The sequence below is a fragment of the Epinephelus moara genome, chromosome 8, assembly GCF_006386435.1.
Source record: "Epinephelus moara isolate mb chromosome 8, YSFRI_EMoa_1.0, whole genome shotgun sequence".
Taxonomy (NCBI): domain Eukaryota; kingdom Metazoa; phylum Chordata; class Actinopteri; order Perciformes; family Serranidae; genus Epinephelus; species Epinephelus moara.
Window position 1 is genome coordinate 5,930,632 of NC_065513.1, and position 17,920 is coordinate 5,948,551.

General features: G+C 39.9%; 1 protein-coding gene across 2 annotated transcripts in view; it reads left to right on the top strand.

The window, feature by feature from the left end:
- pias2 (protein inhibitor of activated STAT, 2) overlaps window positions 1–16,289 on the top strand; it is a 23,394-nt gene extending 7,105 nt beyond the window's left edge. For both annotated transcript variants that reach the window (XM_050049948.1, XM_050049949.1), the window contains exons 8-14: window positions 1,839–1,912; window positions 3,841–4,001; window positions 5,330–5,463; window positions 5,857–6,043; window positions 6,311–6,447; window positions 6,558–6,595; window positions 10,519–16,289. In XM_050049948.1, the coding sequence (XP_049905905.1) occupies window positions 1,839–1,912; window positions 3,841–4,001; window positions 5,330–5,463; window positions 5,857–6,043; window positions 6,311–6,447; window positions 6,558–6,595; window positions 10,519–10,737 (950 nt within the window). In that variant the 3' untranslated portion in view covers window positions 10,738–16,289. The remainder of the gene's footprint in view (window positions 1–1,838; window positions 1,913–3,840; window positions 4,002–5,329; window positions 5,464–5,856; window positions 6,044–6,310; window positions 6,448–6,557; window positions 6,596–10,518) is intronic.
- The last annotated feature ends 1,631 nt before the right edge of the window (window positions 16,290–17,920 follow it).

Sequence of the window (17,920 nt, forward strand, 5' to 3'; positions counted from 1 at the left end):
TTTGGCACGCGTAATGGAAACCCAACCTGATTTGATTAAACAGCTGCAAACTAATGAGTTCACATCCCTCTCAGCCAACCACAAACAGCCACAGCATCAGATAGGGAGTATATATTCAGCATCTGTCATCTTAGAAAAGTCAAAAGAAAAGAAACAGAGTGAGACTGCGAGAGAGAAAGAAAGAGAGCGCGCGCGCACGAGAGAAACGCAACATTGATTTACAATTGTGGTGACCTCCTCCCAGGCTACCTTTGCCTCATCAGCCCGTGGAGGTCTGCTCACAGTTCCGTATATTCGGACACTGCGAGCTTGGACCTCCCGGACCAAAACATCAGGTTCCTCCTGGGAGAAGTCTGGCTGTCCGACGCTGCTGTTCTCTTCTGCAATGGCGAATTGAGTAAACTGTCATTACTCCTTCGTGCGGCACATTTAAGGGCGAGGAGAGGGGCTCATTTGATTGGTGTGATGTGTGTAAAACCCACTCCACGCCTTCTCTCCTCCCTCTTTCCGACTTGCGCAGGTAGGAGGGACGGAGGTGGGACAGACGAGTAGCTGCGCCAGCGCGCACGGTTTGCCTAACTTGCAAAATCCGCCTGGCCACACCCAGTTGGCGAAGCGCAGGTGCGCTGTGCCCCCGCCTCGCCCGGTCTGCGAAACTAGAGCCCAAAGTGTGGAGAAGAATCCTGTGGGAAACACTGGGTAACATCACTACTGAAAATCTGCATACAAAATCAGTTTCTCCCCATATGCATTCTTTACTTATTTTAACTCTAGTGATACAGTATGATGCTCCCTGATTTGTGTGTATGTCAGAGGATTGAGGTGCAGTGAGAGCACAGGCTTGGTAGTAACAGAGTTTGAATGTGTTACAATTTTACAAATAGTCAGATGTTTAGCACTGGAAACAGACTTTTTCAGACTTCTAGAGGTTAGTTGTGCATGTTTAAGTTGAGATGTATCTGAGGATACATATATACGTGATGTGCCAGTGAAGACTTCCCTTGTTCGAAATCTTTGTCAGGTTCAAGGGTCAATTAGAAACTCAGTTACACACATACTGTATATGTATAGCAATAAAACATTCTCCAGGAAAACTGCTGCCTGCTGCCACAAGTTTCATCGCTCTTTGCCCAAGGAGTGCTCAAACATTGATCCAGCTGCACTGAGCTTGAGCAAGAGACTGAATATGAAAGATATATATAATAAGAAGTAACCACCATGAAGTTTTCACAGGCCTCCATGTGCTGCTTCGTACTGTTTACTAACCTGTCTTGTGGCCTGTCTGTGACATCAAACATGACACACTCATGAAAAACACACACACACACACACACACACACACAAAACAGCGTACTCATCTGCTGCAGAGGTGTGTCCACCACTCTTGTTTTTTTGTAATGGGAAAGGAGTCTATCACCTACTTATAGCTGGTTTTCTTGTGTTTAAAAAACCTGCATGCGTGTGTTAATTTTAGTGGAAAAACAACCTGGTTACTTTAGAGCATGTAAATGCACTGCATGACTCCCTGTGATTAGCAGTTTTGATCAGGGAGAACAAGGTTATCAGTTTTCTGCTACCCTTGGTGAGTAAAGCTGAACTGAAACACCTGAAATTGACCTGTTCATTAAAAAAAAAGAGCAGAGCTCATACCAACTAGTCTTGAAAATGGGTCTCACACAGACTTGTATCGAGACATAGAGATCAACACTTAACATTTGTTGAAAGCCAGTGTGGAGAGGGCTCCCATTTCTTTTTATCTTTTGTTTTAGCTTATTTGATACCTCTTAAATGACTCTCTTCTTTTCTTCTGTACTCTTCCCATGCCCTCTGTGTTCCAGTTAAAGAGAAGCTGACAGCAGATCCAGACAGTGAGATCGCCACAACAAGCCTTCGAGTCTCACTCATGTGCCCGGTAAATGAAGCATCTGTGTAGAATGTTTATGTGATGACAGTAGCTTTAATATTATTCTGACAGCATAAATTCTAGCTTGTAGGGAAATGTGAAAAGAATTGCAGCTCTGTATGTGTTGTGCATAGATCAGATCAGGCTGTAAGTATGCATTACTGTCTGCCACAGTTTGTTCCTTGAAATACCACCGGGGGTCACCAAAGTCTGAAAAATTCAAATCCGTTACACACCTTCACATTTTATTTAAAAGGCACTAAAACTGGAGACTGCTGTCAATTATTTTGCCCAAAATGACTAACTGGGTTCTCAGACCAGAATTTGTGTTTAACTTTTATTGGGTGATATACATAATTATTATGTTTATGTAAATGTAGCCACTGATAACAGTGTTTATTACATTATATGTTGTGCATATAGTGAGAACAAGTGAGTAACAGTAGGGGTGCACAATAATATTGGCATGTCCTCAGTATCAGCCAATATCGGCTTTAAAATGAACTGTTACAATCACCCAACATGCTTTTTCGTACTTTGCACAATGAATGAATATTACATACATTGAAAAGTATTATATATCCTGTCTCCATCTGCTGGTGGGCTATTATTATAAGAGCATGCATGTATAATATGATGATAATTCCACTACAGAAGAGACTTGATGATCACTAAACATTAGGTGGAAAATAAATTGGATATATCAATATCAGTATCAGTTATTGGTCAAATAAATTATTATATATCAGCATATTTGATATCTGCAACATATCCAATATCGTGCTCCCCTCAAGGTCAGTTCAATGATTGCTTTGTGGGTAGAGGCTGCTTTTGAGCCTGGATGTGCAGGTCTTAAATGCCTTGTAGCCTAATGTCAGTGCTGTGTGTCTTACAAACCTTTGCTGCTTTGAGTAGTCAGTGGCATGTCACTGCTGTTTGACTAGCAAATTGCACATTAAAACACAGTATGTCACACTCCTCCACTGCCATATACCATACCCCAGCTGTTCGTGTTGAGTGTTTACAGGCATATGCCACTGCTGGCTACTGGTATGTCACTGCTGTATATCACATGAAAATGTTATGTCCGCTGGCTTAATGTTCCACAGACATACATTTCATACATTAAATAAATAAGTAAGATGTTGTTTTGATATCATGCCCCTTGGCACATAGTAGAGAGGGGAATTAGCATATGTCCCATGATTCAATACTATCATGGTCACGATAGAACATTATTAGGATTTTAAAAAACGTTGTGCGGTATGCTGAGTATTACGAGAGCACATATTGCAATATATTACCTTTTTTAACTGCAAATTCTGTCCCCAAAGGTTAACTGTTTTGACATCTGTTTAATCCAATAAGATAATGTTTTCACTCATCAGTTCATCTCATTTCAGTCATTTTTTATTGCAGCAAAAATGTATCAGTATGTAGAGAACTGAAAAAGCAATTGATTTTACTATTTTAGTTGGCTACAAAAAGTTTAATTCATATATTGCAATATTAATAATTTATTTGATAAAAAAAATGATACTTGGCAAGAGTGTATCTATACAATAATGCTATGCAAAATATGACGATACTATGCTGTATCATTTTTTATCACCCACCCCTACTCTACTGCTAGCATTAATGGTCAAAATTTGTCCAAGGCTAGCTCAGTTAGTACAGTGTTTTTCACATCAGCAACTGTTGCCCACAAATATTGCTTATCTATGATTTTATGTAAGTTTTACACAGTACCATATCTACCAGTGACATACTACTTTCATGTTTCATGCACCTGTCTGTAAGACTTTCAGAAATGTAATAACTTTCTAGCAAGTGTTATCTGATGAATTTGTACAAATTGAACTTTGTGCTTGTTCAAGGAATCAACCATTTTCCTAGTTAATTTGCTTTGACTGACTCGAGTGTGCTTTGTCCTCCAGCTGGGTAAGATGCGACTGACAGTGCCGTGCCGAGCGGTGACCTGCTCTCACCTGCAGTGTTTTGATGCCGCCCTCTACCTGCAGATGAATGAAAAGAAACCCACCTGGATCTGCCCTGTGTGTGACAAGAAGGCTGCATATGAGAGTCTCATCATTGATGGGTTAGTTAAACTAATTCAACCCTAACACACAAAAAATGACCTGTTGTTGCTCTTGGTGAGGGAAATGTGTGGTGCCATGTTTTCATTACTTGTTGTGATTGTTAAACCAAGTAATGAGAACATGGCACTACAAAAATCCATGTGTCCCTGTTATGAAGGAGCAAGGAATGTGTTTGGGTTTCATGCCTGTCACTATAGGTGACTGTTGGTAATTGGGGGCATGTGTGTGCTTGTATGGAGGTGTCTGTGGTTATGTCACCGGGTCTTAGTGGGTAATTAAAATGACCTTTTTACTTGTTGGTCATCAGTGTTCAGTTTTGCTTGTAACAGAGACAGGGAGAGTGTGGAGCCTTTACTTTCTTGTTGACCGTTACAGCCCTTCTGGTCCAGTTTTGCTGCAGTATCTGTGCATCATGTAAGGTAAACCTGGTAAACGAAAAGGAACGCAGTGTCGGACTCATGCTCTTTGTTTTGACAAGGCATGTCGGACAGACCTCTCTGTACTAGCCCTCTCAGTGGCTGACGGTTGCTTGTAGAAAGTCGCTACAACACTGTGCGTCATCCTAGTGTTTAAGTACACAGATTATCACAGTAGAGATTGGAACGCTACCCATTTGGTTTTATGTATTTTAACTAAAAATGTCCTGAGCCGATCCTAATAGTTGGCATCTGTGCAGATCCATGCAAATTTTAATGGAACAGTAAGATCGGTTGGATAACGCCAATCAAAAATGGATCCTTTTTTTGCTGTACTGCATCTCGTCCACCTCAACCTGCCAGTGTTGCATAGCTGCTGTCCTTAATGACAGTCAGGCTTTACCCTGCAAGCATTTTAACACTTTTAACACACATATGAGAGATAGAATTTGAGTGTATGAATATGAGAACATATTTGGTTGCACAAGTGATGTGACTCTGTTCTGACACTCGCATCAGCAAAAGTTTCATTCTTCCAGCGTTACTTTCCTTAATGTCTTATCAGTAATTCAAGCATGTTTACTTAATAATTTCGAACCAGGCCTTCAGTATTTGGATCAAGTAGCATGTGTTTCAAATTTAGAAGGCTGTACAAGTTACTTCAGTGTGTGAGATACATATTTAATCAACATTCAGGTAAATAGGAGTTTCAGATTGGACTCTGTATCAGAGATACACAAAATAGAAGCTTTGGGATAAAGGCCAAAAACCTGACAATTGCTAATGCTCATGGGGACTTTGGAAACTAAAATCAGGTTCAGGGATACCACCAACAAAGTCAGTGTGAATGTGTGACTAGTTATGTACAATTATTGTATAGTGGTGATTGAAGTGTTTTGTTCCTTGTTCAGTTTATTCTTGGAGATCCTGAATGACTGCTCAGATGTGGATGAAATCAAGTTCCAGGAGGACGGAACCTGGTGTCCCATGAGACCAAAGAAAGAGGCAGTTAAAGTCCCCTCTCAGTCAGTTCAAAAAATTGAGCGTAAGTACGTCATCATGATACCAGAGCAAGGTTTAAAATGATCGTACCGACAAGTATTGTTTATGTAGTAAAGCCTGATATATCTTCTTTCACTGTGTCATTATAGCGATCCATTGTTAATAAACACACTTTAATGATCCACACTGTTGCACTGGCAGACACGTTCCATCATTACCATCAACATACACTGTACTTAAAAAATTGTTTTTAAAATGTTCGTCTTCAGTTGGATCTAATGGGTTTGGAGCTATGAACCTCAAACAGGAAGTTCGAAAGTCCCGAGGGACAAACACGTTGTTGATTTGGGTCTTTTCAGGGGGTTTGTCTTTTGTTTGTGGACAACAAGACAATGTAGAATAATACCAGCCTTATCCTTGAACTTTTGTCCTTTAGCCACAGCTCCTTTACGACAGTCTTCAGTAGTCCCCCATTCTACTGAGCCCAGCACCACCAAGAAGGCTGATGTGATTGATCTGACTCTGGAAAGCTCCTCTTCCTCTGATGATGAAGAGGACACAGACCCTCCTCTGAAGAAACGCTGTGTTTACATTTCCAAGAACGAGGAGATGCATGCGAAGGGGTGAGCAAGCCTGGTTGTGTTGTTTTGTAGAGCCCCAACCTTGTTCCAAAAAAATAAAACGGCCTTCAATTTGTAATTTGATCTTTATGCATTTGTCACAGTGATCTTCAATAACCACAATACTTTTCTAGTAGTCTCTATTACTGTTGCCATCCAGTGACATATAAGACAACACTAGACAGTAGACATCCAATATTAAGTGTTTGCTGTTTTCTGGAAGGATGACATATGGAACACACTGTTGTAAAGCTTGCTGTTTTTTCTCAGAGTGTTGACCTACCAGCCCACTGTGCGCATGCCAAACGTCCAGGCCCTGGATCCGTCCTTCCTGACCTCTACACTTGCTGACTATGCAGTCCCCTTCCACCCATCCACCCTGGCCACCATCCCAACAGACATGCAGAGTGAGTCAGCTGCATAGGATAACTATCAGTATGATCACTACGTGGAAATGTTAATAATTTAGTCAAATAATAATCTTACAAAAAATAACATTTTTTTTTCCTACCTATAGGTCTGGATTTGTTTTCCTTAATTCAAGCAGATCCTCAGGTATGTTTGTCACAGTTTCCTACTGTTAAAAGCTGCACTACGCATCATTTCTCACATCTTATCAGTCTAAACCAGGAATCATAGCAGCAGAGAATAGCTTTCAGTTGCTACTTAAGGCTGATTTATAGTTGTGCACAGGCTCTAAGCAGAGCCTACGCAAGTGGCCTATGCTGTAGTGAGCATTTATATTTGTGCGGTGGTGCATCTGTGTCGATTTGCAATTACACCTCCAAAACACTAGTTGGTGATGGGGTTTCTGTGCCATTGTGTTGAGTTCCTGTGAAAGTTTAGTTGATTCATCTAACACATAAAACATGACTTAATAGCAACAATATTAAGCAAAAGTTAAAAAAAACCCACAACTTTGACTGTATTATAACTCAAAAGGTTCACCGACAAAACACTTGTCTTTTGCTAGACATGTTTTCCCTACAAATACAACATGCTAACATTATTAGGCTAATCCTATAACATTTTACATTGCATAGATTAACCTAGCAGCTAGTAAAGTTTTCACAGAGCAGCAACATTTCACAAAGGTAATGTCACAAAATTTGGTTTTATTATAACTCATAAGATTCATCGACAAAACAACTGTCTTATATTAGACATGTTTTCCCCACAAATACAGCATGCTTACGTTATTAGCATAAGCCTGTGACATTTACCGTCACACACATTAGTCTAGTGGCTAGCGGACTCATATGAAGCCAGGATAAATGAAGCCAGGATAAATCACACATCGGACTTTGGCTTTTTTTCTGGGGACTTTATTGTCTTCACAATTTATTATTTATTATCTGTGAAATAACTGTAAATAAAGGCTTTGTTCCCACTGAGGGAAATGTTTTTTTTTTTTTGGTTGACAAAAATAAAAAGGAAAACAGGATGGCTGCGTTGATGTGTTGATGCATTGCTACGTTGCTGCGTAGCTGCGACGTGTAGTTGAGTTTCTGGGGAGGTGCACATCAGGATATTGCGTAGGGTATGGCATAGGGTATACATCTAGGCAGAGGGTATACCATTGGTACAGCATGGATTCAACGCAGAAGTTTAGGTTCACTCTGTTTGTTCAAATTGTTTTCTAGTCAGTGTTGCTACTGGTACAACAAAGACAGAAATTAAGAAGTGAATTTCAGACAGTCTCCTAAATAGCAACGATTAAGTATGGTTTTATTACAGCTGGCTGTAACACTCCACGGTATGCTGCAATGTTCCAACAAAAGCAGGGAAGGGGAAGACTGCAAGTTAGTAAGCACTGGTGTAAACAATGCTGGATTTAAAACACTTCAAAGAATTAGCTTTACAAATGTTCTGTGAGGAAGGAAATGCATTCAACACATTTGTAAGACCTCAGAAATATGCACAATGACTTTTGGTGACACTGAATGTAAACATCTTACAACTCTTACATAAAGTATCGCAGAGCAACCATGTTTCCCTGCTGACTGCGTACCTTTACATGGCAAGGTCAAGTTTTAACAACTTACAGGAAGGCCGACTTCAAAAAAGAAAACCAGGTTGTAAAAAAAAAAAAAAAAAAAATTCCCTTTAAACCGCAAATAGGAAGGATGTGGGAAACAAACAAAAATAGCTAGAGAAAATACACTTCTGGAGGTTCAGTGAGGGGAGGCATGTGGATCCTGACAGCCCAAAAGGTTTACACTCAGGTTGATATAATGGGACGGACCCACTTTTACCTGCTATTTTATTAAATACAAATTCTTTCAAATTTAGTTTTTATCATGTTGGTTCTCACAATCTATGAATATCTAAAACTCCAATATTCATCATAGATCTGTAATCACCTTTTGTTGGCTGAAAGAATTTTGAGTGTCTGATTGATGTTCACACAGTGGAGATACACCCTGAAAACAAGCTGAGCAGAAAAGATGTGGAATGTTGATTAAGTGTATTTGACAAGTGTATTTTTCACAAGCTATTTGATGCATATCCATGAACTTCATTTTGTGCCCTTTTCCTCTTAACCAGGGCTGTATGAAACCAAACAAACGTTTGCAGTCAAGATTTTTAATAAATTACATTTATAGAGTTGAGATGTATTTAGTAGGAATCTTAAAGCGTCGGATGTAATACGTCAGTGCATAGTGCAAGTAATTTGACTAATCAGAGTAATCTTTGACTTTTTTTTAATGTAACCATTGAACAATGACAGCAACTATTTTCAGTTAGTTAAGTTAATGCACACATGCTGCTTTTGCTTTTGCTTGTAGAGTGAAACCAATTGAGATACACTTATCTGTTCACATTTAAAGGATAAGTAAGGTATTTTCCAACCTGGACCCTATTTTCTCATGATTTTGTGTCAAAGTGACTCTGGGAGACAATTTTTTAATTGGTCCAGTATTCAGAGAGGCTGCTGCAGCCAGCATCAGTGAAATTGGCTACAATGAGATTCCTGTGGGCAATTTAGCATTGTCAATGTACGTGGCAATGTTTTTACCACTGACAGACTCAGATTATTAATAAAAGTGTCTGACAACATATGGAAAGGATCCCTACAGAGGTTGGTATTTTTGTTAAAGAGTAAGATCCTCTTGGTTTAACCAGAACATGCCCCGAAGTCACCATCACCAAACACACCAGACTCCATTGAAATAATCAGTAATTTTAGCGTGTATAGATCCAGCATATTTTTCACATCTAACTGAGTGAATTGAGGATGTATTTAAACCAAACCAGAAGTGGTGATTGTTAAAACGAGGAAAGAAGAACCAAAATGGTTTTGTGAGTTTTATTTTACTTCTGTCAACTTTGTATAAAGTGTTTTACAGTGATAAAATTACTGTTTATTTAAATACAGTCTGGTGGCTTTGATGATAGCAATTTTGGATCTGTTTCTAATTAAAGAGCATCCTACTCTTTAACAAAGACGTCCACCTCTGTAGGGTCCTTTCCATAATATTGTCAGACATTTAAAATAACAATCTGAGCCTGTCAGTGGCAAAAACAAGCACTTTCAAGCCCCATTTCCACAAAACACTGAATATATAGTACCTTGAGGACTAAAAAGCCCCGTTCCCACATAGCAGTACGGTATGTACAATTCAATTGAGTAGGCTAGTTATGAGGCAGAAGCCACTGTTCATATTGTGGAGATTTAATTAGTAAACTGTAAATATGCAATGAAAGGATGTTGTACTGCCTCTTGGAGCAGCGCATTAACTGTGCTGACTTTGGCCGGGTTATGTGAACTGCATATATTCTAATCCTCACTCTGAGAAAAGATAAGGGTCACGTAGCGTCGGGCCAATGCAACACTAAACCCCCGAGCTTGCCTGAGAAGGACTAAATGCACAAAGCTGGTATTTTAAAATATTCCATGGAGAGAGACTCTCATTGCAGCATGTTTTATTTTGTTCTGAAAACGTCAGCGTGCAGACTTTCCTCTGTCACTGATAATGAGGAAATACAGTGAGGGCTGGACAGAGCAGTGAGTGACAATAACCTCGCCCACATTTAAAGGGACGGTTTGCAGTGGAAACGCTAGGGTCCAGGTACCATGTCTGAAGGGTTCCAATGGTACCATACTGAAAATGTTAGTTGGAAACAGGGCTCAAGTAACCCTTCAGACATGGTACCTAGACCCTAGGTCCCTTAAGCTTTTCCACTGCAAACAATGTGGTTGTCACTCACTGCTCTGTCCAGCACTTGCTGTGTTTCGTCTTCACTGGTGACACAGAATGAAGTCTGAACCTCGTTTATCATCCACGGAAGATCCACTCATTACTAAAAGTGTATGTCATCCAAGAGAGGCGATACTTCTCCAATGTATGGCAATACTGCCATACATTGTATTGTTGTATTGTTGTATTGTAGCAGGTCATACAAACTAAAAAGTTTCACTGACATTTCATTGGACTAATGATGTTGATCCTGATCAACTTGTTTTTCCCACTCAGCATTACAGGCCACAGATGTTCCTGGACAACCTGACGAACAGCATGCAAACTGCAGCTGCAGCCAGCACCAGCTCAGCCCTGGTCTCCTCCTCCAGCAGCCACTACGACACCAGCACCCATGCTGCCAGCTCCTTCCACGAGACGCGGGTCATCACAGGAGGAGGGGGCGTTGGAGGAGGAACAGACAGCAGCATATCAGATATTATTTCACTAGACTGAGCCACGTCTCACTGGACCTTTTCAGGCCCCTTTTCTGTGGCCTTTTTAGTGCGGACTACGTGTTCATGCCATGTCAAGTTTTACATAGAGGCACCCAAATTGGTATACATGACCACTTTGATGACCTAAACATTTTCATGATGTTAAAAACTGTATCCAGGCATATTTCTTTTTGCCACTGGGTTTCTGATTCTAAATGGGGTTTGCGTCCTATCTGCTACGGTAGGACGATAAACGGTTTGATGGCCAAGGACAACATGTCGGTGAATTATCATTTCTCTTCAAGTTCTCCTGACTTCAACATTTGAGAATCCTTCTCGTGCACTGTCATACATACCTTATCACATTAGATCAAGAAGAAGGGATTGATTTAGCCTTGGTTTAGTCCAATATTCCCTGGTGGTTTAGCCTTGGTTTAGTCCAACATTGCCCCAGTTTTTTGGGCCTTGGTTTAATCCAGTATTTCCTGGTGTTTTATCCATGGCTTGCTCTTCCACCTCCACAGGAAAATTTTGCATCTCTATGATTTGCTAGATGGGTGCCGTTGTGTACCAGCTAGGGAGCATACACTTCACTGGAATCAGTGGAACTAGTAATCCCTTCACATTATTTGTTTCAGTGTTCATATAAAATTACTGCTTGGGGAAGTTTATTTCGGAGTTTCTTCATCTTATATTATACAGTCTCATGATCTGAACAGTCTGTCTTTTGGTCATGTGTAAAAATATTTTAATATCCCATCCACCCACAGCTCTGTAGAGGTTTTCCTGGGAGAAAGATAAATGTCTGTAATACTTTTTCTCTCCCAGTTGCTTCAGTGCTGAAAATATTTAGGAACATTGAACTCTTCATTTATACCAATTTGGTTACTCGAACTTACATGTCAGTCTGACTTCAGCCTGTTCTGGCCTGGTTGACCGGAACTGTGTGCCTGATTAGAGTCAGCACGGATGTGACAAGAGCTTGGACTCTGCTTTCAGCAAGAGCTTGTTTCACACATCCATGCAAGTAAATGACAGAAGTAGGAAGGCCTTGGTGAAAAACATTTGTGGACTGATAAAGATAGTGTTGACTGTTAACATGGAAGGAAGGTCAGTAATTCAGATTTTTTCATTGGTTCTACCAGCTGTCAGTCAGTACCCCGATGAGGGCTGTTACAGGGCAACTTTCATGTCATACCAACGTAAAATGTTCCTTTGTAATTTAGTCAGAGCAATAATAATTTAACTAGTGTTAGGTTAAATGAAGTTGTAATTGTAGTTCAGATACTCAGCAAACGATTCCAGCTGGTTCATACCACTCTGCCTCCCAAATCCAATCCTTTTCCTCTGTGTATGGTCAAATTATTGGCTTATATAAGGTGCAAACATGATTCTGTTTTGTAAGAGAAAAACACTTAAAGGAATAGTCAACTTGAGGCAAATACGCTCATTTGCTCTCTTTCAGAGAGTGAGATGTCTAGCTAATGTCCGTGTAAGTACAAACCTTGAGTCATTATGTTGTTAGCTTAGCATGACTGGAAGTGGCTAGCCTGGCTCTGTTCAAAGTTCAAAAATACTCCTACCAACACCTCTGAGCTCACTAATTAACATGCTTTACCCTGTTTGTTTTCTCCTTAAACAAAAATATATAGCCCCTTTCCCACTGCACCAAAAACTTACTAACACTGGCTAAAATCTGTTTTTTTGTATGTAATGGGAAAGGTTGCAATCTGTATTCACAGCCGCGTCAAATAACTCAGCAGTAGTCGTGGGTATTTATTGGCTGCGGCTCCTATCAGCAGTAATAGAAATACAACACCCAGGTGAACGCGCAAATTTTAGCCCCTTTACCAGCAGAAGGCAGTGACAAGTCACCACAAAATACCATCTGTCAAGCAGCACTCAAACATAATTCCATATTTGGAATGAGTCTGAGTTTAAAAGCCAGACTTCATAAGTAAGAGATATATAAAAGAAATAACTATTGTAACATTTTCACTGGCCTCCACACTGCTTTGTACAGTTTACTAACCTGTTTTTCAAACCAATGACATCGAACGTAACACAGCAGTAAAATAAAAACAAAAACACTGAGGCACACTCACCTGCTGCAGAGCCATGCACACAGCTCTAATCTACTGGCGATGGGAAATGGGGGCGATGGGGCATTTTAGCCTTTAATTGATAAGTCAGACAAGCATGAAAGGGGGAGAGACAGAGGGCGCGACATGCAGCAAAGGGCCACAGGCTGGAGTTGAACCTGGGCCGCTTTGGCAGCAGCCTTGTACATGGGGCGCCTGCTCTAGCCACTAAGCCACCAACGCCCCGGGTTTTCCCGTGTTTAAACATTTTGTGGAAAAGGGCTATGAGAATCAAAGTTTGTGGTTTTAAGGGGACATTTTCAGGGTTTAATGTTAATGTGTTTTTCACTTGCCTGGTTGAAGAAGTGGTTGGAAATCTACTTGCCCAAAGTAAATTTTAACTTTCCCCTATACATTGTTCTGTTTATTAGTAGTCATCAAACAACAAAGACTAATTAAATTTTAAATTTGACATGCCTTTGAAGAAAAACAACCCTGTTTTATCCGTATGCGTTTAACTCTTTTTTACCACTTGCCTTATTGGTCAAGTGATTTGTTCGATTTACTAGCCTAATGTGGCATTTTACCTGCCCCAGGCTAAAAGGTGCTCCAGAGGTGTTGTTTTTCTGTAAGCGGATGCGTAACTTAGCGTTGCCCTGCTTTCCTTGTCAAAAAGCTTATTGGGTTTTCCCATTGGATTTTAGATTAACAAATGCTTATGATGATTAACGATTTGTTCAGCAGGATAATTTTCACAAATGAACACTATTTGATTAATGACTTTTGAAACCTAAATGCAATGGCCAGAAGTAAAAAGCTAACATCAGGCAAAAAATGAACAATGCCACAGTTGCACGACTAACTTCACCACCACAACGAGGCTGTTAGGCCGTGTTCAGTGTGATGACGTTCTGCAGTGTCATTTAGCAACTTGTTGGCAACTGCCTTTGTTAAGAAACAGATAAAGTTCATAATTCACAAGTGGGTTATTTACTGATGTATTTTATGTCGCAGAATAAAACACAAATGTCTATTCAGGTTGTGTTAACCACAGCCCTCATTTCGGACATCAAACCAAAAACCTATTCAGAAAAACCCATTGACTTCCAGACGAGGGAATTGGGAGTTTAGAAATGCTAACACATTTTGGGGTTTTGGAACTCATTCCTTGGGCACTCTATTGGGCAGTTCTTATTGGTGAGCCCCGATTATGTGCTGCACCTGCCTAGCTGTTTCCTTTTCCTTCTAGTCTTTATACTAAGCTAGGCTAACCACATCTGACTCCAGCACTGTGCTTAAAACAGACATTAATAATCACCTGCTCATCTCACTTTTTAAAAGAAGGTATTTCCCAAAATATTTTAACTGCTCCTTTAAATGTTTTCACAAATGTGTGCATCAGTTTTGGCAAGCATGAGATGGTGTTGGTGGATTTTGACATAATGTGAATGAAAGAGTTTGTTTGTCTGATCTTTTTCTCTTTAGTTAATATTTAAAAGTCCACTCTGTAATTCTTCTAAACTCTGGCCTCTGCTATATTTGGATTTTATCTTATGTTAATTATGCTGTGTGTTAGTATGGGATGGATGAACGTGACATGAACATTCGCTCAGTCTAAACACCTGAAGCCCACTTTCTCACGGTTGACAGCAAGCAGTAAGACGGATAAACAGGGCAGCTACTGTATCACACCTCCATTATCTGGATTGCTTGTTTTGCATGTGGACTTTCAGCCATCAGGAGCTCAATCTCAGGGACCTATACTCCACTTTTCTGGGCTTGACGGACTGAGTGAATGAAACTACTGACACAGAAACAACATGTCAGTATCTGTAACTGAAATACAGATGTGATGTAAAAGTCCGGCTAATGTATAGCAGTTTTTGGTCAGTGTTTTATTCAAACATGATGCTAATGTGTGCTAGATGATGTTGGCTGCAATTTCAAGTTTGCATGTTAAGGCTGTTGTAATGGTCAGTTCACCCAAATTATAAAAACCGGTTTTCAGATATCTGTGAGAATTCAGTCTCCACAGAGTTTTGTTGACTTTTTAAAACATTTTTTAGAATCAGTGTCCCTGTTCAACACCGTCTCACAGAAATATGTGATAGGACCTTTTAAGGTATTACGTGGTGGTGGGCACGAAGTTTGTTAAAATCACGTGCTAGCAAAAGAGCTGATGTAAAGAGTATTACAAACAATCGCAGTTTCCTTTAGAGACAGACGCTGTTTGGTGAGGTTTGGGGAAAGAAAACTGGTGTGTAAGTGATGTAAACTTGCATACTTTGAGTAGTTATGTAAAGTACCCATATAAAGTGCTTTGTGTTGTCACATAAAGTCACTTAACTAAAGGACTGGACCATATGTGAGTCCAATCAGATTTGGCTGTTCAATACAACTAATCAACGGTTCATTTTTTTTTCCCCCATATAAAGTGTTAAAGTTTGAACAGGGTCCAGCAGGACATCCAATGTGACAATAAACAAGCTAACTGCACTAACAACGGATCAGAAATGTGCAACATTTTTTTGCCGACACTAGATATCAAACAAATGCCAGAGACTGTATGGTATGAAGTTGCTATGAGCTGTAAATTCATCACTTGTAGGCAGAAGAGGGAAGATAATGTTATCTCAGAGCCTTACGGTGCAGAGCCTCGCCTCCTCTGGTACACTGCAGCCTGTACCAAGTGCAAGTCCAGAGTGCCCACTCCAAAGCAAAATCTGCGGACCAAAATGTCCCAAAATGTGTTAAATGTTTTAACACATTTTGCGCCCACCTCTACATAAAGCACTGTTAAGTCTTCATGTCCATTTTACATGTTTCTATGAGACAGACCGGGCTGACCAGGATGATTCAGACGGGAGACAATCTTTGAAGTATTTGAAGTACTGTGAAAACTGTCAACAAAACTGATACCAAATTCCATTTTCTTACAATGTATTAAGGTGGAGGCAAAAGTATCAGAGACCAATATCTCAAAATGTTGATAAATAAAACCCCAACTGTCTGCATGTAGAGATACCACTGGTGGCAGGTGAGAAAATATATTTTTTATAATTTTGGTGAACCAACCCTGAGTAAGTATAGCATAATAAGTAAAAAGGTAAAAACATGTAAGATTGACAACACTATAAAATTATTGTCCCACCTTTACGCCATCTTCATGCATGCAGAATAAAAAACAACCACCCATGAGTGGGGAGTGTTTGGATAGAGGTCACTGTTTTGTGAAGTTACTGATTAGACTTTTGAGACTGTCTATATTTACCTGCAGGCAGATGTTGAAGTGGATCTATGGGATTTTTAAAGTTTTTATTTTATACTCTTCATATGGACTTTGAAACATAATCAAGACCACTTGGACGTTTCTCTTTGGACACCATGTTAACAGACTCAGAGAAAAGAGTTTGTTTTCTTCACATTCACGAGGTTTATTACAAAATTGTCTGTTTTCCTGTATCTGTAAACTTTCAACATTTTGAATTGTGGTACCATGTGTGGGTGTTTTTTTATTATTAAAAGTTTTCTTTTTTTATTCAGTTAAAACCTGTTGCTCTTGGAAATAGTTTAAAACAGTTTGTTATTCCCAGGAGAAAAAAAAATTAATTCACTGAAAGTGAGAAATAAGACAAAATCATCAAGCAGCTCTTTCCATCTAGTGAAGTGTAGGAGGAATACTTACAAACAGGGCTGCGTTCAGCCACAACAAAACAGCAAAATGTTTCTTCAAATGAAAACAGTGGTGTGTTGAATACGCTGTTGTGTTACGCAGGGGCACTGCCTTTTATTAACTAGTATATTCAGTTTGGAGGGCTTTATTGGCATGGGAATCAAACTTTTATGCTGCCAAAGCAATTGTGAAATTCCATTCAATTTCAATTCAGTTTTATTTATAAAGCCCAATATCACAATTTGCCTCAAAGGGCTTTACAGTAGACGACATCCCTCTGTCCTTAGGACCCTCGCTGCGGATAAGGGAAAAACTCCCCCTAAAAAAATAACAGTAGAAGTATGACTAATAATAACAGCAGCAGCAGGAGGCATCTGGCAGGACCACAGCAGCAGCACAACCACACACGTCACACTATCTAGGCACCGCTGCGATATAAGTTAACCTGCGAGACAGTGGAACACAAAGGCTCCGGAGAAGAAGCCGAGTTAGTTAAAACGATGTCGGACTCCGTAGTTTTCTCTGGACCCCTCCCAAATCTGACCACTGATGACATGTTTATCCGCATGTCATTATTTAATCGCTGGTTGTGCAGGTGGTGTCCAGCAAACAATGTGGGTTTTGTTAATAATTGGCAAACTTTCTGGGGAAAACCTGGTCTTATTAGGAGAGACGGCATTCATCCCACTTTGGATGGAGCTGTTCTCATTTCTAGGAACCTGGCAAATTTTATTAGTAATTCAAATCCCTGACAACCCAGAGCTGAGATCAGGACTCAGAGTTGCAGTCCTATACGCCTCTCTGAGCTTCTAGTTCAGTTACAGAGTTGCAGTCCTATACGCCTCTCTGAGCTTCTAGTTCAGTTACCCAGCCATAGTTTTCATAGTCCTATACAAACAGTGTCTGTCCCCTGACTACCTAAATTATTTATATACAAACAGTGTCTGTCCCCTGACTACCTAAATTATTTAAATCCAAAATTAAACATAGAGGAGTTGTACATAACAACCTCATAAAAATTAAAACCTCTTCTGTGACAGAAAGACAAAACAGGAGAATTAAATGCGGACTGTTAAATATCAGGTCTCTGTTGTCTAAAGCAGTGTTAGTAAACGAATTAATATCAGATAATCATATTGATTTACTCAGTCTCACTGAAACCTGGCTGTGTCTAGATGAATATGTAAGTCTAAATGATTCCCATATTGATTTACTCAGTCTCACTGAAACCTGGCTGTGTCAAGATGAATATGTCAGTCTCAATGAATCCACTCCTCCCAGTCATAATAATACCCACATTCCTCGAGGCNATGTCAGTCTAAATGAATCCACTCCTCCCAGTCATAATAATACCCACATTCCTCGAGGCAGCAGCCGAGGAGGGGGAGTTGCAGCCATTTTTAACTCTAGTCTGTTAATCAGCCCTAAACCTAAACTAGATTATAATT